The 22,999-nt window shown below is 40.5% G+C and overlaps 2 protein-coding genes across 11 annotated transcripts in view; both read right to left on the bottom strand.

Annotated features, from left to right (window-relative positions):
• Positions 1-1,231: 1,231 nt before the first annotated feature.
• Positions 1,232-17,413, bottom strand: cnot6a (CCR4-NOT transcription complex, subunit 6a). 2 transcript variants are annotated; one of them, XM_088431661.1, is made up of 12 exons: positions 16,823-17,413; positions 15,684-15,805; positions 13,265-13,451; positions 12,961-13,046; positions 12,770-12,874; positions 12,575-12,643; positions 10,822-10,979; positions 10,513-10,667; positions 7,698-7,852; positions 7,388-7,621; positions 6,813-7,015; positions 1,232-5,086 (listed from the first exon to the last, which is right to left on the bottom strand). In XM_088431661.1, the coding sequence occupies exons 2-12, from the start codon at positions 15,793-15,795 to the stop codon at positions 4,871-4,873; spliced, it is 1,680 nt and encodes a 559-aa protein (XP_088287787.1). In that variant the 5' UTR covers positions 15,796-15,805; positions 16,823-17,413; the 3' UTR covers positions 1,232-4,870. The 2 variants fall into 2 exon arrangements, with proteins under 2 accessions (XP_088287787.1, XP_088287786.1); XM_088431660.1 differs by having other exon boundaries at positions 16,910-17,412.
• A 1,141-nt stretch (positions 17,414-18,554) lies between these two features.
• simc1 (SUMO interacting motifs containing 1) overlaps positions 18,555-22,999 on the bottom strand; it is a 58,476-nt gene continuing 54,031 nt past the window's right edge. For all 9 annotated transcript variants that reach the window (XM_088431560.1, XM_088431562.1, XM_088431565.1 and 6 more), the window contains 9 exons: positions 22,022-22,807; positions 21,688-21,935; positions 21,504-21,573; positions 21,162-21,319; positions 20,971-21,063; positions 20,735-20,866; positions 20,478-20,634; positions 19,295-19,379; positions 18,555-19,009 (listed from right to left, as the gene is read on the bottom strand). In XM_088431560.1, the coding sequence (XP_088287686.1) occupies positions 18,798-19,009; positions 19,295-19,379; positions 20,478-20,634; positions 20,735-20,866; positions 20,971-21,063; positions 21,162-21,319; positions 21,504-21,573; positions 21,688-21,935; positions 22,022-22,807 (1,941 nt within the window). In that variant the 3' untranslated portion in view covers positions 18,555-18,797. The remainder of the gene's footprint in view (positions 19,010-19,294; positions 19,380-20,477; positions 20,635-20,734; positions 20,867-20,970; positions 21,064-21,161; positions 21,320-21,503; positions 21,574-21,687; positions 21,936-22,021; positions 22,808-22,999) is intronic.

The raw sequence follows: 22,999 nt of genomic DNA, 5'->3' as shown, positions 1-22,999 counted from the left end.
ATTGAATTCAAGAACCTGTGAACAAGTGGGGGTGTTGAATGTGAATGACAGATGTGTCCACAGTTTTATTTATGTTTGTATTACTGACTAAGAGTTGTGCCATAGGAGGGCGCTGTATTTATTTGGGTTACTTCTGGGCTACCGTATCTGGAACTTCCTTCCTGTGCGCTCGTAGTGTGGTTTTTTTTTTTTGTATTGAGCTGCAGTTGTACGGAGCCTGACGTGTGGCCAGCAGCGGTATTGAATAAACTATGCCCTGAAGGCTAAAGATTATATATCTCTCTCAATCGTCATCTTTTCCTCCCGAATACAACGTGCTGCTTGATAGCTAAAAACGCAACATTAACATTTGGTTTTAATTTCAGATTATTGGTCTGATCTCATGTTAGGTAAAATTTCAAACGTTTCAATTCTCATTTTAGGTCCAATTAGAAACGTTTCATTGACTTACCTTCAGTATTTGTCTTTGGAAGTTCATGCATACGACTCTCCCTCTAAAGAATTATTTTCCAGTAAAAGTCTTTTTTCAAACGTCTGCCTCTCTCCGTCGTTTATTTATTTATTTTTCTTTAAGGCGAGGATGACGTTTCCACTAAATGTAGCTGGCAGGATGAGCAGCAGGTGACTCGGTCTCCTTTGAAGCAGTTCGACTAAAAGCATCTTTGAGCAAAAAGCTAACAATTTCTGGTCAGGCTATGTATGTTTATGTTAGCTCGCTATAGGCATTTGTGTAGAAGTGCATTGGCGCACACATGAACCGGTGTGCTCTGAGGTAGCTAAATGCATAAGAATGAAAATTAGAAGTAACTAAAACATGAGAATAAATAAAATTATGGCTAAATTATGAACTCGGGTAACAGCCAATCACAGCTCAACTTCCGGTTTTCACCTGACAAAACGCAGAAAACAGGTGAGCTATGTTAATAATTACCCGAGCAAGTATGATGTCATTGTTTGGCGACTGTAAATGACAGAATGGCCACGCCCTGAGGTCGTGAAGATTAAGGTGGATTTTGCTGCAAAACGTATTTTTCAGAGACGTAACAATCAAAATGGCATGTACAGGCACACAGCACTTTACTGCCCTGATTTTATTTTTTATATATATAAATATAAATCTTCTTTAAAATGCATGAAACTTGCATGATCACCGTTTTTGGTGTAAAATGACATTAAAATCATATGCAGTAAGAACATTTAGCAGAGAACAAAATAGAAAAATGAGGCCGGGTGAGAACAGATATAGAATTTATTTCCAATATTGATTGCAAAGAATAAAAGGTGACACAGCCTGAAACAGATAATATAGAATTTATTCTGAACAAGAAGTAGGAAAATACATAGGTAGGTGAAAAGGAAACAAGCAGAACCTGTAGTCAATGAAAACAGAAAAAAATGTACAAAACTAGTCCAAAGAGAATTGAGAGGACGGCTAAGTGTACAACAAAAAACATTGTTTACCATTCAGTTCCTTTTTCAAACAATATGCGTTGATTTGAAAAGAGCTGCCTTGATTTTTTGTCTGGGTTAATGGACATTCTACAACATTGTGCAAGTGTTTTGTCATCAGTTATTAATTTATTCTTTTTTTTTTGCTGGTATTTTTATGAATGGTAAACAATAGTTGGTCCAGTGCATAAACACAGTGACAGATCAATAAAATGTACTCAGCTGACTACAGATAGACAATCCTGATCATTGAACAACTAGCACGAGATCAGCAGGGGAATATGAGCAAATATACAGGTGAAATCAACGTATCAGCTAACAGTGAGCGCAGTGTTAAAGGATGAAAGAAGCTACATTAGTCTCCACGTAAAATGCCAAAATAAGGGTCTGAATGTTGAGTATTATTGCCATTTTTCTGAAAGGGATGCTATCACTTAGAAGGTGAGCTTAATGAAGTCAGTCCAAGGAAAAACGTTCCTTGCAGCCCTCCAATTCACATAACCTGCATGGGGCGGAAAGCAACATGATCCGATACTATGAGCAGCTTTGGTGTGCACTGCAACAACAACAAAAAGATGCAGCTTAGGGACAAATAGGTCACTCTACGCCTAAAGGGAGCACAAAAAAAATAATCACAAAGCACAACACAATCACACGAGTTTTGCTCTGCGATTGGGCCCTCTGAGACGGCAGTTTGCCTTCACGAAGGAAGCGTGCCAAATCAAGCGATGGGACAGTATAAAAAATAAGCGGAAGGGGGGCAAAACAATGATCACAGGATCGGCCTGGCGACCAGCAACCACGAGGTCAGCTCTGCTGACCTCACCTTCAGGCACTAGCAATCTTGAGCTAGCGCTAGGAGAAATGTCTGCCGTAAAGCTGGAAGGTAACGAAACAACAAATTAAAAAAAAAAGGGGGGGGGGGGATTGAGGAAGAAGTCGCCCTCCCTGATGCCGAAATCATTGCATCCTTCATTCCAGAACATTCAACTCCTGTACACTTTGTCCGCAGAGGATTTGGTTTATGGCGGGATAAGCGTGTACGACGGGAAAAGTACTTAAAAAGTAGCAAACAATACCGTCAAAGAATCCATTATTTATACATCAACACAATTCAATATCATTTTAGAAAGGAAACATGAGATACATCTTTTATTCACACTTTACAAAAAAAGCTAGCCTTTTCATCTACTACAATACGAATGCCATTCAAGGTAAAGGGGGAAAAAGTGGACATTGTTTTCATTTAAAAACAGAAAGGAGGCAAACAAACAGGAGAAGGAAAGACCTCTGAGGACTAACAAGATACTTCCTATTTCTCTGCTTCCGTCGCTTTAAAACAAAGTGGTGAGATGTCAGTGATGCGGCGAGGGGGCAGGGTCTGTTAAGTGCTCGGTCTTACTGTGGCATCAAAATCATTTTGGGCTGGGGAGGAACCAAATGAGAAGTGTGTGTTTTTGTGTTGGGGAGATGGAGTCCACGGATGGCACATTAGCTGCAGCGACATGTGTGTGTGTGTGTTTGTGTGTGTCAGATACAGAGTGGTTGCTCAAGGAAGGGATTTAAAATGACAGCTCAACTAACTCAAGTTTGAATTTTTTGATATATTTGTGTGAAGATCTGGCTGTGAAAGCAAAGTTGCAGAGCTGTGCTAATGTACAATGATGACTTCATAAAAGACACACCTGATCCTAAGGGGCGAAAAGGTGGGGGCACACACATATACCTGATTAATGGTGGGGCGGGGCTTAAAAAAAGGAATATACACATCAACATTATTACGCTTGTTTAAAAAAAAAAAAACAAAAAAACAACAGAACACAAAAGGACAAAATCTTCACAAATGTCTCAACAGTATTTAAAAATAAAAGCAGAAAAGGTTGTTCAGGCGTCTGTCCAACGCTTAGTAGTGCAAGACGACTGCTACGATGAGGCACGGTGTTTGCTCAGATGTGGGGGGGATTTTTATGAGGTGTCAGTCAGACGCCACATACGTGGATGATGGATGGCAAAGTTGACTCGGCGTCTTTGTACTAGTTGCCACAAACAAACCAAATCGAGATGGGTAACGGCGGCAGGGTTGGGGCTTTAAAACGATAGGCTGGAAAGGAGTGCAAAGTGGGGACAAAACACCGTGAACAACCTCTTCTTCTTCTGCTTACGTCGTTTGTACAAGCTGGTCATCAGTTTCACCGCGACATGAACGGGATAAAAATTTAGCCATAGTTTACATACAATCTTCTCTCAAATGGGATCATAATTTACTCTTAGTACAAAAAACGCCAGAAAAACAAGTCTTCTGTGGTTCATATACAATCATGTAAAGACTGAGTCTACGCTTTTTTTCTGTACAAACACTTGTGAGGAAAAAAACAAAACAAAAGAAAGAACCGAAAAGAGCTAAAGAACAGAAAACACTGATTTCATGTGAGTGTGTGCATGCGGGATTGATGAAGCGGGAATGTCACTACTGGCCGTCGAGTGCTACAAATAAATCTGTGTGTGTGTGTGTGTGTGTGTGTGTGTGTGTTGAGCTGGACAGTGAGGAATGCTGGGTGCATCACCCGTGACTCGCCCATCGGCTTCCTGACTGGAAGCAAATCAAGACCACGATCCCCAAATGGCCCTCACCCAAAATTAAGTGCGGGCTAAGAGTGCCGTATAGCGTTTAGGACGAGACTATGACACCCAAAGCGTGTGAAATCAAGATTGGTAGCCGTTTCTTAAAGCGTCCCTCCAGGCTGTGTGAAGTCGGGCAGCACCGTTGGGTGGCTCTGTGGGTGTGGGGGCTATTGCACCAGGGCCGGGGCAGGAGGAGTGGGGGTGGGTGGAGGTGTAGCACCACAGGAGGCCCCTAGCACTCGCCGGGGCCCCGAGCACCACAGACCGACAGCGGAAACGCTTCCGCCTCAACTCCCAGCCCTCTTCCGACGCGGCGGGGGTGCGCAGTGTGACGCGTTTGCCGTCTTTGCTGGTTTTAGGTTTGTACAGGACGGGGCAGACGCGCACACGTGCGCACACACACGCGCCGTCGGCTCAGAGGCTTCTCCACTAAACGTGGCCCTCCCTCTCGCGTCGAAAAACGCGGGATGAGCTAGCATCCTGTAGCGTGACGAAACTGTAATGTGTACGGATGGTTGGGGAAGGGAGTCCAAAAGACAAAATATGATACACAAATTGGACTGAATTGAGCAGTTAAAAAAATAAAAGAGAAAAAAAAAAAGAAAGAAAAATATAGAATATCTATAACATCATACGAAATCCCTGTTGGCCAGACCTCACTGTACGAATATTTTACAGGTTGTGGTTTTTTTTTTCCTCTTTTTTTGCCTTCCTTCTCCTGGGACGGCAGAGGGAAGAGCTGGTCGTGAGAGGGTGGGAAACCCCTCTCCCCCTCCCTGCTGGAGTGGGCGGGGGCTCACTACCTGCGTGCGGGCAGATGGAGCCCATTGACCTGTGGGGGCACGCTGGGCAGGAGCAGCTCCAACTGGGTGAAGAGACTGAAGTGGTCGGAAGGGATGTGAGGGTGCGGGCAGCCGCTGACGTTGTTGTCTACCAGCCAGTGAGGATCCAGCGGGCCCAGGATGCCCAGGACGTTCAGTTGAGGCTTGGAGTAGAAAATGTAGTCGATGACACCCTGAAAGAAAGCAAACATGAAGTCAAGAATCTCATTTCTTATTGTGGTGCACTAAGGCCAAATAATATGATTTTTTTTTCAGCTGAAGCAGATTTTTAGCAGGAAAAAAATATATAATGAATCATGACTTCATCCTTGTCCACGCTGACAGAGAAATGTCGGTGTGTGTTTAGTCTACATGGATGGTACAGGGGCAGTACTCAATTAGTAATGTAACAGTGAGAAGTGAGAGCACAGAAAAGAGCAGGTATGCTTATAAAAAAAAACACTTTGGGGCTGTTTTGGGAGGAGGAAATTGCATTCAAACAACAGTGGCATGGTAATTTGTAGCAAAAAAAGTTTGGAGTGAACAAGAAATCTGTAAGGGACTGAATGTGTTTCACTTTTATTTTAAATTGGCTTCAAAGGTGAAATGTCTGCACATTGATAGTACTGGCATCAGTTTCAAAAGCGGTACATAACATCCCTACTTTTTATGAAAGAAAGCCTTAACAAGCACAGAAAAGTCTTGCCTTTTAAAACAGCAATTAAAAATAATATTTTTGTCAAATACGTTTTTTTTTTTTAATGGAAGGTAGCTGACACGCTTGACAAGTGTTTATTTAATATTAAACCAATTGAGCACTGTAGTGATAACTATGACCACTGTAAGGCAGTGTTTCCACACATATAACAAAGATATTACCTACATTCAATTCTAAGTAAGGAATGGAAATCAATCTTTCATATACCACCCGTGTTACCAATATTGTCGGACTTGAGAGATGAGTGAAAATGCTAAATATACCGGGACTCTAGAAGTTGCCTTTTCTGATCACCCTTGGCACTGAGTTAAATAAACACACCTTATGCAGAATGACAGCGGAAATGTGTCCAACTCTAGTCCGAGGGCCGGTGTCCTGCATGTTGTCTAACCTCTCTAAAACACACCTGATTCAAATGATTGGGATCATTTTCAAGCTCCTGCAGCGTTTACTAATGAGCTAATGATTTGAACCAGGTTTGTTGAGGGGAGAAAACTATAAAAAATCTGGGACACTGGCCCTTGAGGGCTGGAGTTCGACACCTATGATCTATGCGATGAATACTTCATAATTGAGTTCACTCCATCAGTCCTCATTTGAGTCAAGAAGTGATAAATGAAAAAAAAAAAAAGAATATTTTTTATTATACGTAACTATGCCCATTCCTAATCATATGGATACCAGATATGTGCATTACATAATGGGCAATTATTGCTCAATGTTCTTTTCAAGAGCAGCAGGAAAACTCAAATGACACCGAGCGCAGAGGTCCCCAACCCGGTCTGTGGAAACATTTGGTTCAGTCGCAGAGACAAAACAAACATTTTGTTGCTCAAACTCTGAAAGAAGATTTACTTTGAAAATTAAAAGCAGCCACCTGTGCCCCTGTACACGCCAAAATGATTGTTTCGGTCCTGTGATCTGACTGCATGAGTAAAGTGAACATGTTTGGAGGGCTTCAGCAAAAATGAAAAGGCTAAATGATAAGACAAATGAAAAAGAGCTTACAATTTCCATAAAAAAGAAAAACTACATTCAAAATAAAAATCACTTATTTGACGTTTGACTAGAGGTTTACAGGTGATTCTCAGCCACCAAGACCGGTCTGCATAGTATGTGGTGATAGGCTTGCAAATCAAACAAACAAGCCTTCAAAATATTAAATAAATATAACCAATCCTTTCAACGGTACATTGACTTACCTTGAAGTCGAACGTGTAGTTGGTGTAAGGCATCAGGCCGTTCTCATAAGCGCTTTTCAGCTTGAAGCCGTGGGTGATCCTGCCGTTGGACGTACTGTTCTTGCCGTTGCAGTTGAATTTGGTCAGGCTGTCGCTGTAGCGGAGCTCCTTGAAGTCCTTGTGGGTGCAGTCCACTCCACCCGTGCTTAAGTATTCTACCACACCTGCGTTGGGAGGCAGAAGCACCCTTAAGAACTGACTGAGGTAAAAAGGTGCAAATGAATTTATGAAGACTGATGTGGGTATAATGAGATTCCATCTTTAATGTGTTTGTGTGTGATGATGCTTTAAATTTGTTTTGGCTTTGATGGTTGATCTTTTATCGTCTTAATTATGAATAATCCTGTTTTGAGAATGCAATTCCCATCATTTATTGATCTATCTGCCTATGGCTATGCTTGGCAGAATGCATGCCCAATTACTTAAGTTTGGCAACAGCTTATGAAGCATTGTCGTGCTGTCGCTAATTTAATTTACATTCGAACGAGTCAACCAAACTATTCCGAGCACATACAGCGGACCTCTGTGTCACATACCAGAGTCGGGCAATGAGTTGAGGTCAGCACAGAGCACCAGTGGAATGCCGTTGGTTTCACCAGAGACGGAGGACAACTTGAGGCTGCGCGTGGCCTTGTCCACGATGTTCTTCACTTCCGACAAAAACATCATGGTCTGAACCAGCTTGACGTCAGAGTACTCCGGATCCCAGTGCATGTGGGCGTTGGCTACCAGCAGCAATTGCTTCTCCATGCCGTGCAGTGACTTTCCAGCTAAAAAGAAAACGATCCAAAAGTGAGACACAAGCCCTGAAAAGTACAACAGTATTTAGACGTAGCGTCTACTCACAGGAGACTTCCATCATCTCTTTGCGGACTTCAAGCAATACTGCAACGCCGATATTGTCCTTTGTCATCACGCGGTTCAACATGGCCTCTGAGCCCTCTGAATTGGCCATTGCCAGCTGGTTAAACTCCACTGTATGTTTCTGCACTGCACTGAACCTGGATTGCAGAGATGGAAGGGGACATATTATTGATCATACTCAAAGTTGATCTAAGTTTATCTAGGTGCTTTATTCCCCCCTTCATTTGTTATTACGTGGGGCCGAACTTTTTACGTCAAATTGAGTAACATAAAACAATACTCAAGAAGTCAGAAAAAGAGGATGGCTACTCAACCAGTCCTGATGGTCATAAATAAGAAGAGCAAGCCTCACCAGAGATCCATAATATTTATAGAAAATATAAATAAATAAAAGGGATTTGGAGTCTAATAGGATGAGTTCAAGTAGAGTTGTAAGTTTCAAATAATACCAACTTAAGTCTTTCACAAATTCGAGTTGCGACTACTCATTCCCATGGTGTCGAGCATGACTTATCAGCCCACAAGCATTTGAACAGGTAAAAAAAAAAAAAAGCTTGTTACAGTAAAAAGTGCATACCAAAGCATTAAAGTAGACATACTGCTCTCCAAAGCCTTATGGAAATATGCCTTTACTTTTATCAACTGGTCTACTTTCAATCACTGTTACGACTCACAAGAGTAAAATATTAAACATATTTTCCCCATGAAAATAAATTCAAATGCCAATAATCCATTCCAGCCCCCTTCAAAAATATGTTCCCAAGATGGTGAAATTATTCATCGACAACTGATTATCACATGTATAAACATTTCTTAATTTGAAATGTTCCAAATCTTCATAGTTTTAGTCATCAAGCAGGAGTCTCAGATTTCTGTTGTCCTCCAAGAAAGCAGAATGATTATTTTTTTGTGATTCTTCTGAATAAGACATTTTAAAACATCTGCTTTTACTTTGAAAAATAATGACCTAAAATTTTACCAATTTCCTCTTGTTACGGACCGAACAAACCAAGGAGTGGATTCTAAGTTAAAGTTTGAGCATTTTCTATACTTTCAACACTATCAATTAGAAAAAATGTACTTTTTTTTTTTTTAAATAAAAGGGATCGTAATTAAAACTTTTAATTAAGCTGAAAGTCAAAGCTCTCAGTTTGATCTACGTTCTTGCCCTTGCCTAAGGTAACAAGCTGGGGGTCGAACAAGATCCTGGACACAAGTGGTCAAAATGAGTTTCCTCCACAGGATGTCCGAATTCTCCATTAAGAGATAGGGTGAGAAACCTGGGTCATTCGGGAGGGACTACCGAATGAGGGGCATTATTTTGCTTTGGTTAAAGACTAAAACCTTCAAAGATGGCACCTAAAAAGAGACACGCTTATGCACATTTTAAACTGCAAGCTATTGGCTACACGGAGCAACATGGGAATCGTGCGGCTGTGAGGGAGTTTAAAATCCAAAAGTCAATCATTCGCAAATGGAGAAAGCAAGAAAATGCACTTTGCCAAGTCAAACAGCTGAGTTTCTATGGAAACAAGGAGAGGCCCGTGTTAGAAGACCAACGAGCAATGGATTCATGATCAAAGAACTGTTAACAGGCTCCAATCGTCCCAGATGATGTGAAAATTGAACATGTTCGTGGAGGCCCAACTTGGTGCTTTCGATTTATGAAACGATGCTATTTATCCATCTGAGCAAGGGCCACCGTAGCATAGCAACTTCTGGCATTATAAGGAAAAGCTGGCCATCTTCCGCTCCTACTGCTGCATAAAGATCGCAAACAAAAACACCCAGCCAAACCACATCACCAACATGGACAAAGTGTCGCTCACTTTCAGCATCCCAGTGAGCCACACCATCGAAAAGAAAGGGACCAGAACGGCGGCGATAAGCGCAACAGGTCATGAGATGTCTGCTTTTACTGTTGTGCTTAGTTGCGATGCTCATGAGACAAAAACTGCCACCAATTGTGGTTTTTAAAAGGAAAACTCTGCCCAAAGAAACGTTTCCTGCCTTAGTCCTTGTTAAGTCTAATCAAAAGGGCTGGATGGACAAAGACAAAATGAAAGAGTGGCTCGGTGAGGTGTACGTAAAAAGAAAGGATGTTTTGTTTTTTTTCCCCTACACGTGCCATCGATGTTGATTTGTGACTTGATGTGCGCACATCTCACATGCACTATGAAAAAACATGTGCAGCAAATAAACTCTCAGCTTGCCATCATTCCAGGAGGCTTGACCAATGAAATTCAACCGCTGGACATTGGTGTCATTGACAAGAGGGAACTTGGAAATTGGATAGCAAACTTGGCCAGTTGTTCGTAACGGACACAGAAGATGAGATTTCTGGATGATGATGAAAAATAACACGAGTATGTCGTAAACTTTAATAGAGTACAACCAAAATCAGTTTTGCTTTTGCTTCCTTTTGTAAAAACATACGCAAGCATGAATGCATGCTACCACATGTTTAAGGCTAGCGCCTAATTGTGTTGTGTGTGTGTGTGTGTGTGTGTTAAATACTGGAAAAGCATGTGCAACTGAGACTGCGTCTTTAAATACAATGGCCGCGAAAATACGTTTTGTGTGCGTGCTTGTGTATATATATATATATATATATATATATATATATATATATATATATATATATATATATATATATATACATACATACACACACACACACACACACACACACACACACACACACACACACACACACACACACACATATTAAACAACCATATGTAGGTATTTACAAAGATTCACTATCAAAAAAGCAAGAAAACATTTGATAACCTACTTTTCTGTCTTGTAGAAAATCGCACATCCATCCACGTGCTTGCGGTCCGACTCTGACATAGTCCTAGCTCGCGACTTTGGACTGAAGAACCCATCATAACCCTGCTCCTTCAGCTCAGGCAAAAAAAAATTGTAGTACTGCTCCGTCTCCACTTCCTGTGTTTCACAAGGAGAAACGCGGGTCAGGTTTCACAAAGGTCAAGGCAGATGGTGATGCCAAATACACTGGTAAATATTTAAATAACAGTGCAGATGAGGAAAAAAAAGACAGGAAGTTGTATGACAGAAAGGATTGCAATACACGTCTCACCTGCAAACTGATGATGTCCGCATTGCAGCTCATAATCTCTTGCATGATGGACTTCTTCCTGTACTCCCAATTTAGAGCCCAAGAGGGGCAGTAGCCATACAGCTGCCTTGTGGCGTACTTATCACACAACACGTTGTAGCACATGACAGAGAACAGTGCTGGGAGGGTGAAAGCAAACAAAACGTCTTAGTTCCTATTATATAGATTTGAAGAAGTAGGCATAATTTTGAAAAGGGGGTGTGGGTGTCAATGGTGACAAAGAGCCAGTGCTGCTATTTTGTTCAGGAATCCTATCAGTCAGAAGGAAGGCTACCCTGTCGCACAAAATAATTTTTCAGTCCAGTAGTCAAAGGGCTGCGCTTTTATTTGTTTCGTTTCTATTGTGTGCAAATCGACACTTGGGTGACAATTTAAAAGGCAATAATGGCAGGCCCAACCTAACAGCTCAAATGGAAATTTAAGCAGGTGTTACTTGTTTTTTCTTACATGGTAGCTTGTGTGATGGTACTGGCTGTAAAAAAAATAATTTGTTTATGTTTAATTTACTGCTATCTATTTTGCTATGATAAGTTTAGCAATTAAGAAGTGCACTCCATGCATCATGAACGAAAGGAATGTGTAGAAATAGGACAAGCTACAGGTTTGTTTGCATTATCGTCATCTGCACTTTACTTTGTGTTTTACAGCAGGTATATACAGTACCACATCTGTGTGGCACACCTGTTGTCGTAAAGAGTGCTTACAAGCCTGCAGGTCGAAGTATTATGTTGATTCCTGTGATTGTAGTAAATAAGCATCTTTTATAAAAAAAAATATATATATATTAATAATTAAGTGATTGATTTGCACTCATTGTATATCCTATTATGCTGGGGTACATGGGCACAAGTCTAATGCAATGCTTTTTCATGCTGTGACAGGTACAGTGACATTTTGTTGTCAAATTAAGAAAAAAAAAAAGGAAATATGATCCAACTTGTTGCAAGATTGTGTTGTAGTAAATCTTTTGCAAACGGTTGTATGCCTTTATTCTGTTTATATTATTATTATTATATACAGGTACACACTGTTATCTGTGATGCAATTTTCCAGCAGATGGGCCGGAAATAAAAAAGATAGAGCAGTGGTTCTCAACCTTTTTACAGTGATGTACCTACCCCCTTTGAAATATCTTTTCAGCCAAATCACCTTTACTTAACCAATGCGAAGAATTTTTCGGTTAAAAAAATAAATAAAATAATGATAATAAACAAAATAAGACTTAAAACCTGTCATCAGTGTCTGGTTTATTAAGCTTTAGAGCCTTTCAAACTTAATGAGGATTGGTCCACAAAAAAATAATCAACCTTAAGTGTCCTTAAGTGGATCACAGAAGAAATCTGTTATATATTATCAAAATATTATTAAATATAAAGATAGGTTGGATTACAATAGAGATCCCTTCACAAAAATAAACTTAATTATTAATTAAAAAAAAAAAACACAGTCACAATGTTGATGTCCTCCGACCTAGCCTCTCCCTCATAACCTCAGTATCCTGCCAGAAGCATTGACCATACAGTAACTTGCAATCAATTAATCGATAACATTGTTATATGCCCAGCTGTGCAATTGGTAGTATGCTTAGTTGACCTTTATGGCATATCAAAGGTTCCACCACTCCGTCTATGATTAAATAAAACAAATAAAAATATCTGAGCCTCATTGGCTAATGTGCCAACTACAGAAACTCCATGTACTACTATTGGCTTACCGGATGGTCTGGCTCGGTCTGGTTCCTGAAGAGAGATCCACGACCGGGCCGGGGGCTGCTCTGTTGGTACTAAATGAAAGTAAAATGTTTAATGTGGATGATTAACAGGTGCAGCTTACCCTCACATAAAAAATGTCAACACTGCCAGAAAAGCCTGTAATACAAAGAGATGAGGTATCAAAAAAGACCACTCACTGCGCTTGATAGCCCCCGCCAGATTGTCTAACAAGTAGTTGAGCAGTCTTCGCGTGCCATCAGGTTCCTGGTAGAGGCTCATAATTTCTTGTGCAAGTGGGTTTCCTAGAATGGGAAACAAAAAGCGGTGAGAGAGGTATTGACATTTCAAGAAAAGGGAGGCTTGTGCCTGATGGTAATTAGCTCCTCACCTTTTAACCCCAGTGTTTGTAACTGAAACAGTTTTCCCAATTCAAACGGCAGAACACGCAACTGGTTGTTATTTAAAAGCAGTTCCCTGAGGAGGAAAAAAGCGGTATTTGATCAGCAGGATGGAATGTTACCTCATTCGCAATAAAGATCTCATTCACATGACGAGTAAAACAAGAAAAGATTCAACAATATTAAGGAACTACTACAGGGGCACCACTGCTTATCCGAAAAAGGAAAAAAAAATCAGATTTACCACAGGCCGCTCTAATGACGAAATAATGAAAAAACCCCGTGACGTCTCACCTGAGAGACACCATGTTGCCAAGCTCTGCCGGCAGGCTCCTGATCTTATTGGATGAAAGATCCAGGTACACCAAATTGTGAAGTTTGGCAATGTCTGGCGGGATGCGTGACAATGAGTTGTCACTGAGGTGCAGGGCAGTGAGGTGGGTGAGTGACCACAGGGCCGTGCTGAGACTCCTTACCCGACCTAAAAATCAGATGAGAGGGTGGTTGTAAACACAGGCTTGTGGCTGACGCAACTAACTTTTATACCTGAGATCCAACCCATTCATCTGTGCCCCACTATAGTGAACATTTGTTTTGTTCCATATCTTTCAACCCATTGAAGCTACCATACTAAATCCTAGTGTGCTCAGTAGAGGACATCCCGGTCTTTCCAGTAATGTCTCTTGTGTTTGGGTGTGATGCAATTAATGTTGACGTCTTGCTGAGACAAAAAGGACACAAAAGCGGAGGCAAATGAATATGCTAGGTCTCAGGAGACTGTATAGCTATGGACTCAAGATAGCAGTTTTAAATACTCACAGCTTTTGCATTTACTGCATTACTGTAGTTTGTGCAAATAGGATTTTTAGACCTTTACAATTGCTGTTCCAAGAGGATGTTGTCAAGGTTACAAAAAACTAGCTGGGGAGGGGGGGGGGGGGGGGGGGGGGGGTCTTACATTTTAAAGCAAATACAGCATCAAATAGATTTAACTGTGTAGGACCAAACTTCGTAGTTGGACTCATTAGGTTTATGGTCAGATAACAAGTTTCAGCTAAATCCATCCTGTAGTTCTGAGAAATAGCATCACTATTGAATGCACTACACATTAAAGTTCTACAATATTTTCAAATTTCCAAATAACATTATGGCTTCCAAAATGTTAAAGATTCTAAATTTTGCTTTCACTTTTTTGCTTTTGAAAAAATACCAAAAAATATATACTTTATACATTTAAAAAGTAATAAATCATTTAGCTAATGTATGCTAATTAAGGCCTTCAAATGAGCATGTTCAGATGAAGGTCCAAACCAAATTCAGTATGGACAAGTACATACATGTGATTTGTTTAGAAAGATGAGGAGATATGTTGGGAAATAATTAAATCAGTGTTTCACTAAAATAAAGGTGTTTTTTAGAGCGGATTTTAAACTGGGCAATGTAATAAAAAAAGCACTATGGGAGTGGGTTTGGTGTTGGTGGGGTGAGGGATTCCCCACTCAAAGGCAAGATTTTCTCAGAATGCAAAGGGACTCTGCATTTTGCCACTATTTTAGCTTTTTAAAATCATATTACATTGCAAATGACAGTTCAGAACTAATACAGGGCAACAGTAAGGCACGCTCTGCATTTGTGTTTACTTTTCCTTTCGAGCAGTGTACAGTGCATACTCATATGTTCCGACAACGGCAACCAATGAGCAACAAGTAGTGGTTAACAGATTTAGATAAGGTGTCCTGATTAACAATTACAACAGCAATGACACAGATTAAAACAGATCACTGGTCTTCCTCTCAACTTGGGGCTACTTTGTCGATTTTGCCAAACCTCTCAACTGCAAGTTGAAGACCACTTTGAGTGTGTCGCAAAACACTATTCTTTTTATCAGTCAAATTGCAGCTGCACCACCCACATACTGACAAAGGAGTTAAGTAATGCAATGTGATAAACAAAAGCACATACTGTATAAGTACACAGCTATGGCCATGTATCTGTACTATTCAACAAAGGATATAGATTAATTTGATTTGAGGTATTTGGTGGGATAAAAGTACAAAAAATGATCAGTTCTTCAAAACTTTGCCGACGCAACAACAATCTTGAGTTGTCCATTCCACGCATGTTTCTACACTCGCCTCAGACTCCTTGCAGTGACTCGTAAATATGTATTAGACGTAGAAGTATTATGGCAATCGTAAAAAATAATGCATGCAAACGCATTTGCGAAACTCGCGGCCTATTTTGAACAAGGGGTTGTTTAGATGTAATAAACACAAGCCAGTGTAATTAAGTCATCTTGGCGTCAAACACGACATAATGGAAAACAGGCAATTAGGTAAATGTGGTAATTCAAACTAAATAACATTGTGATGACAGAAAACAGAAGATTAAATACTTAAAGTGCAATAAATGACCCAGGTGAGGATACTGTGTCATAAGCAGATTTTCATTTTGGTGCATCGTTAACTGAAAAGGTAATCCAAAATAATGAAATGGGCTAGTCTACCCTTGACACAATGCTACTAACTCAAGTAGTCCCAGCCATTTTTAGAACCAACCTTTAACATAACAATTGAAAACATATAAATAAGCACCTGGGATTAAATGTCTGGAACCTTGAAAAACGTAACGTCTTTGGGATTGAATGAGTTTAAAGACCCCCCCGCCCCCCAAAAAAAGATGACTTTTGCAGCCAGGAACTCTTCATACGCACCGCTAATTTCCAGCTCAGCCCAGTATGACTTCTTCCCATTGGCTGCCTCCTCGCTGGACATTATCGTGTACATCCGCCTGGGATCCGGCGGGTCATATTTTTCCTTGGGCATTCCTGTAACACTAGAGAGAGCGTAAGAGAGATCAATGCCATTAGGAGTGGCTGGAAAAATGATCAAAGTTGTGTCAACAGTTGGAAAACTCAATTACAACCTAAGACATTTGCTTAAAATAAACAAGCAAATGGAAGTGTGCCTATTTAATGACCACTAAAATGCCTTACTAAAACGACGCACACCACAAGTCATTTGGCATCCTAAGTTGGTGACACGCTCCAAAAAAAGATTAGGGGAGGGGAGCGATATTTGTGCATATATGAAATGGGGACGCTACAATCGCATGTGCCTGAAAAAATAACACCGCAAAATGAAAACGTCATCTACCAAGTGTTGGCGAACTAAATTGCATGAGTATCATATTAGATTTCATCAAGTACCGCGGATCGCTGTATAAAACACCTGCAACAATGCCAGCCCTAATGTCAAAACATCGAACGGAAAATGTAGCTTTTTTTTTTTTTAACACTTATCGTACTGAGTACTGATTAGGCGATTTTTTTTCTTTCCTCATTGACGATCTCTGATTAGCCTAGCTTAACCTAAATAGGTTTTGTTGGACACCAAACTCTACATAACACACACGCCACACAGCTAACGATAACACGGACCAATGTATTTGCAGAAACAGAGTCATTAAGTGGGTCACATCACGCATTTATAACGTTAAGCATTGTCCCACCGAGTTCATCAAAGACGCGGAGTGCAATTTATAAAAAGATTCATCACTATTGTTTACATAACAGCCTTGCACAGCCTAGCGAGCAACGCTAGGCCAAGACACATCGCAGCAGCTAGCTACAGCTAACTAGCCTGTAACACAGAAGCAGCCCAAACCGTGTAATTAATACTTACTAAAGTACACGGCGTTACAAAAACATCACAATACCACATCTACGATTCATTTTAGCTGTTTTAGCATTAGCGCTTGCTAGCTAGCTACAAGCTAACAGATCCAATTATTCGAAGCTGGCCGACTTGCCATTCTAATAAGTCTCGCTACGGGGAAAAAAAAAACACACACCAATGTTTTCTGTATTCGATTCGGTCCAAAAGCACGACTAGATGAGTGGATGTGGAACGGGCTGGGTGGAAAGAGTCTGGTTTATACCTGCAAGAGCATACCAAATGGCGAGGACGACTGCGTGCTCTCTTTTGTTTTCTAGCCACTTCTCAGCCGTTTCCGCTGCTGCTGTATTATGGCGACGCTGGGGATTTTTTCCCTCTGCTGATAACGGCGCGCGCTCCTATTGGTCCGCGGCTAACGGGCTCCAACAGCTGTTGAATCAAAATAAAACCCTCACCTTTTGAGAACAAAACATACGTGGCGTCTGGTCTTTCTTATCTTGAGTAATGATTGACAGCTTTCATATACTGTACTGATAGAATTCTGGACAACTGGATCAAAAGGAGGAGCATAGACACTGTTCCATTTAGTTTTATCGGTCCCGGAATTCTTTCAATTTTCTCCCTGCGGCCATGTCCATGAAGATTTTATACATCCCCGTAAAGCTTAAAATTCTCCAAAATATTTGCAATCGTAGTCACAAGAACATCGGGCTGTTTGGAGCCAGAAACTGTACTTTAGACTAGTCTGTAATCTTCCGAGATGGCTTTCCTTTGCTTCACCTGGTGCATTTTAAGTGTGGAACACATCCTGTCACTATAAAGCGCTCCTTGTTCATTTTCAAATGGTATTCATGTTTGAAGGCCTTTGTGATGCCACAAGAGGAAACACGTTGTTTCAACATGTGCAATTAGCATTTGTTTTATTTTCTCAGGATGGCATGATTTCTGTCCAAGTCTGTTCCACGAGTTATTGTTAAATCAATTCTACTGAACCACAATTATATATATATATATATATATATATATATATATATATATATATATATATATATATATATATATATATATATATATATATATATATATATATGTTTTTTTTACTTACTTACTTTTGCAGGCCACAGGGCTATGTTCTAATATTGACTTTTATATTGCCTGTCAGATTGACTGACTAATCAAATATGAGCTGTCCAAAACTGCTCATTCCCATGAAAAAAAAGTATATATATATATCTCAATTCTCATAGCTGCCGCACCTCGATAGGCTTACCGTTGACATTATTTAACGTCAAAGGTGCGCAAAAATTTAAGAGGTGTACCAACTGTTTTGCTTCAGTGTACATAATACATGTGTCCACACAATGTATTGAATTGTCTTGTCTTTGTACTTTTACAACATAATGATGACGACAATCCCCTTAAAGTGCATAGTAAAAAAGACAAATACGTAGAAATATTGATCATTTACCGTATCAAGGAGCTTGATAAAAACTACGGTAAGTGGTTCAAAGACTCAAAGACTTGAGCTAGTGAAATTTGGAGACTAATTTACTTAGCTGTTGCTCTGTCCATGACTTTGAGGGACCAGTGGAAAAGAAAATTGATGGAAGGATAACTGACTTTACTGTCTGAGTGTCTGTGTGGCTTAGATTGTCACAGAAAAAGTCTAACTGAAACCACAGATGGAGTGAACCAATGGTTCTTGCTTGTCATAAAAAATTGTTAAAAAGGGACTTTTTTGTTGTTATTGTTTTGTCTTTGTTGTTGTGCGGCTTGTCAAATTGCAAAGTGCCCTGAAAGTAGCTGGCAACCGGTCCAGGGTGCAAGCTACCAAAATCAGGCGCAACAGCTCACCCACAATCTTAATGTGGACGGGTGCAACAGAAAAAAAAAAAGATGACCAGGAGCAGGCTGCAAGCGTTCTCATTTATCAACGTCATCTTAAAAAAACATTGTGTCAAGTATGAATACAAAATCAATCTTTTACAACCATATAAGAGCAATAAAGTCATCCATCAATCAATATAATAACAGAATAAACCTTTTCACATATACACATGAGAGCAAAATAGTAATTTGAATGTAGTTAGAAAAAGACATCTTACAGAGTATATCAACAATATTAAACAAAATAAACACTTGACTTCTCATTAACACTCACAGGCATCTAGCAGGAAGTCCTGTAAATAAGTCAGGGACTCCTCGACGTGCAGCGGCAACGCTTGGCCGACGTCCGCCAGGGATCTGGATAGGAAGGCATCCACGGACTTACAAATGGCCGCCCTTGTTAGCATATCTTCTGTCTTGTAGACCGAGGATCCAGGCCGGCTTATTTTCTTGCTGACTGACCTGTTCAGATATCCTAGAGATGATGGTGTAAGTGTGGAGGTTACCGTGGACAGTCTATTTCATGACAATCCAATCTTGCAAAAACAACAATGTAAACAACAATGTATAGTATATCTACCTACAGTAGACTTTTATTAATCCTTGTTAAAAAAACAAAAAAAACTATAATACTGTACAAGAAATGTATCAAATACCCACATATAGTGTAGACCTATTCAATATGAGAAATAAAACATTGAAAACAGCAAGCATAAGGGTTTTACATCACAATGACTTTGGGTTTCTCAAAACATCTCACCTTTCATTGTTGCGTTGTAGCTGACTAACAACATCCAGAGATGGTGAACCAACTCTTCCCATTTCTTCCAACGCTCACCATCATCCTAGGGATCAAAATTACTCATCAGTTGTTTTATATCCTGAGACCCAGCCTCTCCATTTGTTTCTACTGTTTTGTCCATTTTGTCCAGCAACAGACACAGAATCACTGGGAAGCCAAGGTGTCCTCTACTGAGCACATTAGGAATTAGTAGGCTAGCTAAAATGAATCAAATGATATAGAGCAAAAACAAATGTCCACTAAAGTGGAAACAAAATTAATAGACAAATGTAAACGTAAGCATGCTGTTCCTGAACACCTAGTCTATGCATATTAGACAATCTAACTCATACATAACATTGAAGGTAATTTCCCAAACATAGGACCCACCTGTGTGTAGGGCTCACCCTTAATTTCAGGGCCAAATTCTGGTATTTTCTATGTTACTGTGTATAGGACGCACAAACAGTCTGGCATCTTATATTCGTAAGTTATATATTTGTGGTGGGGTAAGTGTGTTTTAGATTTCCCACATTGTGAGCACTCAGTGGGGCAGTGTAACGTCGAATGCACTAGAAGCAGTCGTTTTTCCTTAATTTTGCCATAAATACTTCAAGATGCGCACCATCCGTGTTCCCCCACGTTATGTATGTGCCAAAAGAGCACAATTAATAAACAAGTCAACTGGAATACCTTTCCGTTCTCTACCCAGTGTACACAGCTTATTATTTTGCCACTCTTAATTGAATCATCTGGAGACATCATAACTTGTCCATGATCCTCTCCATTTTAATAATGCTGTGACAACCTGAGCTAACACGCGCTGCTGTTGGCTGCATCTTGCACTGGCTGCTAACAGCCAAGTGATGTCCACCCTCCAGTGTGTTCCTTTACGGTAATTGTTGTAAGGAAAAGTATAGCTGATATAAAAATGTGTAGCTGTTCAAAACTCAGCTAATTTAGCTGATGGATCAATATTCCTCAAATGGTGAAAAACAAACAAACAAACAAAGATTCTAATTTTGAAGTTACCGTTTATACAATGCGCCCAAACATTTGGCCTTCATTTTTGGGGGGAAAAAGTGTATCTTTTATTTGGGGAATTACAGTAGTTAAAAAGGAATGTATTTTGATCATACCAAGTGACAAGTGCAGTACTCACCACTGGATCTGCAACTAGTGTGCAGTTCTCCAAAAAGTGCAGCAAGAGACTGAGCGACATGGGCGCAGATGTTTTCAGTGGGCACGCATAGTCCAGCAGATGTTCCAGCAGCTTCAATCTCAGTAGGTTGCTCGGCAGGCTGTCCAGCAGCAGTTGCCTGGAAGTCATTTTGTCAGACACACAAGCTCAGGAGGATATTGGTGTAGTAAAAGAGCAGTGTTCTGATTCACTACTTTCTTCACTCTTCTCATACCCACCTGTGTGCTCGTAGGGGCTTAATTGTGAGGAGGGTGAAGAAGAGCTCCTGGGACAACTTAGGTGCGCTGAGTGCAGGAGAGCAATCTACCTCTACAGCCAGACACAACATCCTCTGGAGAACGGATACCATTCTGTAAGGTTCAAAAGATGTCTTACATGCGAACATAACAAAAAAAAAAAAAAAAACAAGTAGGACATTCTAGATGAGTGCTGGCAAAATATATGGGATATTTACTTGAGGTGTTCATCTTTTTCTCTGGCGGCTTCACCACTTTCCCCATTTTCAGTGGATTTGATAATTGCAGAAAACAGCCATTTAATGACATCCCTAAAAGACCAACAAACAGTTTTTTATTTTTTTAGGAATAGTCACAAAACACTGGTCCGTTTCCAGATGTGCCACAGGCTCCTGGTCACCACACTCACTGTACTTGGATGAAGCACTGACTGCATGATAATGTAGCTCTTGCGATTGAGAGATGGAGTTCAGACGTGGTCTTTTTGTAAGAGAAGTCATCATCCAAAGTCTTCACAACATACTCCAGGAGCATGCGCACCACTTCAGGTCGATGCTTCTTCTCATCCTGATGAAGATGCCAAGGTAAGAACATGAGTAAACTCATGGCTTGTACAACCCTTAAAGGATCTAAGATTAGGGTATTTTTTTCAATGTTCCACAGTTAAATATATGCATATAAATTTTATTTGGCACATTGGCGAGTTCTTAGCTAGTTAAAAAAAAAAAAAAATCCCCTGCTCGTTCAGTACCTGAGTGGACATGACTGCAGATAACATCTCCCAGTTCCATGGAACTGTGGTTTTATCAACCAGGTGATGTCTGCAATCAGATTGTAATTTTGGTGGATGAATAAAATGGTTATTTCAGAAAATTATGTGATTTTTTTTTTTTGATATTTATAAAATTCAGTCTGGGGTTTACTGGCTCTCTCACCTTTGTGTTCTCATCAGTAGATTCCAAGCCTGCACACAACGATGAGGAGGACACAGTGGGTCCAGGAGGATGCCGCTTATCAAGTGGGCCGTGACATTCTTGGGAGGACAGTAACCAGGATGTATAAGGTCGGAAAAAATCTGCAACGTGCCTTCTTGGTAGTTCTCTTCCATGGCGATGTAAACTAGGCGGAGTCTTTGCTGGAACTTAACCTTGGTTTTGTCACCAGACACATTTTCCTCCTGTATCTGGAAAGAAAAAACACGAAAAGCAAATTTTGAATAAGTGGACAGTGGGTCAATTAAAAACCCAAAAGTTGAGAAATGGTTCTAACCATGGTATTTGCGAGTCCATCCATGATTCTCTGACATGCACGCGGGCAAACAAAATGCCTGTCATCCTGACTCAATTCAACATCAGCATTCAATTCACCATCATTTTCCTCTTGAAATAACATGAAAAATGATGGACTGTCTCTCTCTGGTTCATCTCCATCTGCCTGAAAGCCATCAAAATCTTCACTTCTCCGTATGGACAGAGGAGAGTCAATGGGAATGCTCTGGGACAGGTAATCAAACTTGTTTGACTCGACATCAGTCCCGTCTTCCACTTCACATCTTGAAACGTTGGTGCCTTTTTGCGCACGGTCACATGTGGAGCTGTCTGTGGGTGATGAGGCATGGGTGAGTGAAGGGTCAATGTGCACCGACGAAGACGCGTTATCCAATTTGTCTGCATGAGCGCTGTGTGGTTCTCCGGGACACAGTGACCTCTGAGTGGCATCTTCAGTTAAACTAAGAGAAGCGCTCTTCTCTGAATGTATGCCTTCGATTACTCCCGTTTCTAGACACAAACGTTTTTTGGGGATTCGGTAATTTAGGACAGGTTTGAACAGAAAAGATAACACTTCCAAATTTGGCTTCAACCTTCCAGGGTTTTGTTTCAATGATTTGTGTGTATGTAAATCAAGTTTGTTTGAAATGTCATGTTTCAATCCTCTTTTAGGTACATTCTCCTTGTGTTTGGCTTTCTGCTTTAAAGTGTTCCCATTGAAGTCTGTTTGTCCTTGATGGAACTTCACTTTTGGATGAATCTTTGATGATTTCTCCCCAATCAGAACCTAGAAAAAGGGAAAATGAAAATTATCCATCCATCAATTTTCTAGGGCCGCTTATCTCCACATAGGTCGAAGGCTTGTTGATGCCTGTCGCAGCTGACATCGGGCGGTAGTCGGGGGACACCCTGAACTGGTTGCCAGCCAATTGCAGGGCACACGGAGACAAACAACCATTCACACACCCCATCACACCTA

This window comes from Hippichthys cyanospilos, chromosome 13, assembly GCF_059441005.1.
Source record: "Hippichthys cyanospilos isolate Australia breed blue-spotted pipefish chromosome 13, RoL_Hcya_1.0, whole genome shotgun sequence".
Classification (NCBI taxonomy): Eukaryota; Metazoa; Chordata; class Actinopteri; order Syngnathiformes; family Syngnathidae; genus Hippichthys; species Hippichthys cyanospilos.
The sequence above is the reverse complement of the archived record's forward strand: the minus strand, read 5'-3'. Positions and strand labels throughout refer to the sequence as shown.

What these genes read in the sequence shown, in the direction of transcription:
- cnot6a (XM_088431661.1), bottom strand. Translation starts at nt 15,795, where the DNA reads ATGCCCAAGGAAAAATATGACCCGCCGGATCCCAGGCGGATGTACACG. An exon ending in GGCAACATGGTGTCTCTCAG is followed by an intron (nt 13,047 to 13,264) that starts GTGAGACGTCAC and finishes TTTCCTCCTCAG; the next exon opens with GGAACTGCTTTTAAATAACA. An exon ending in ACAAACACTGGGGTTAAAAG is followed by an intron (nt 12,875 to 12,960) that starts GTGAGGAGCTAA and finishes TTCCCATTCTAG; the next exon opens with GAAACCCACTTGCACAAGAA.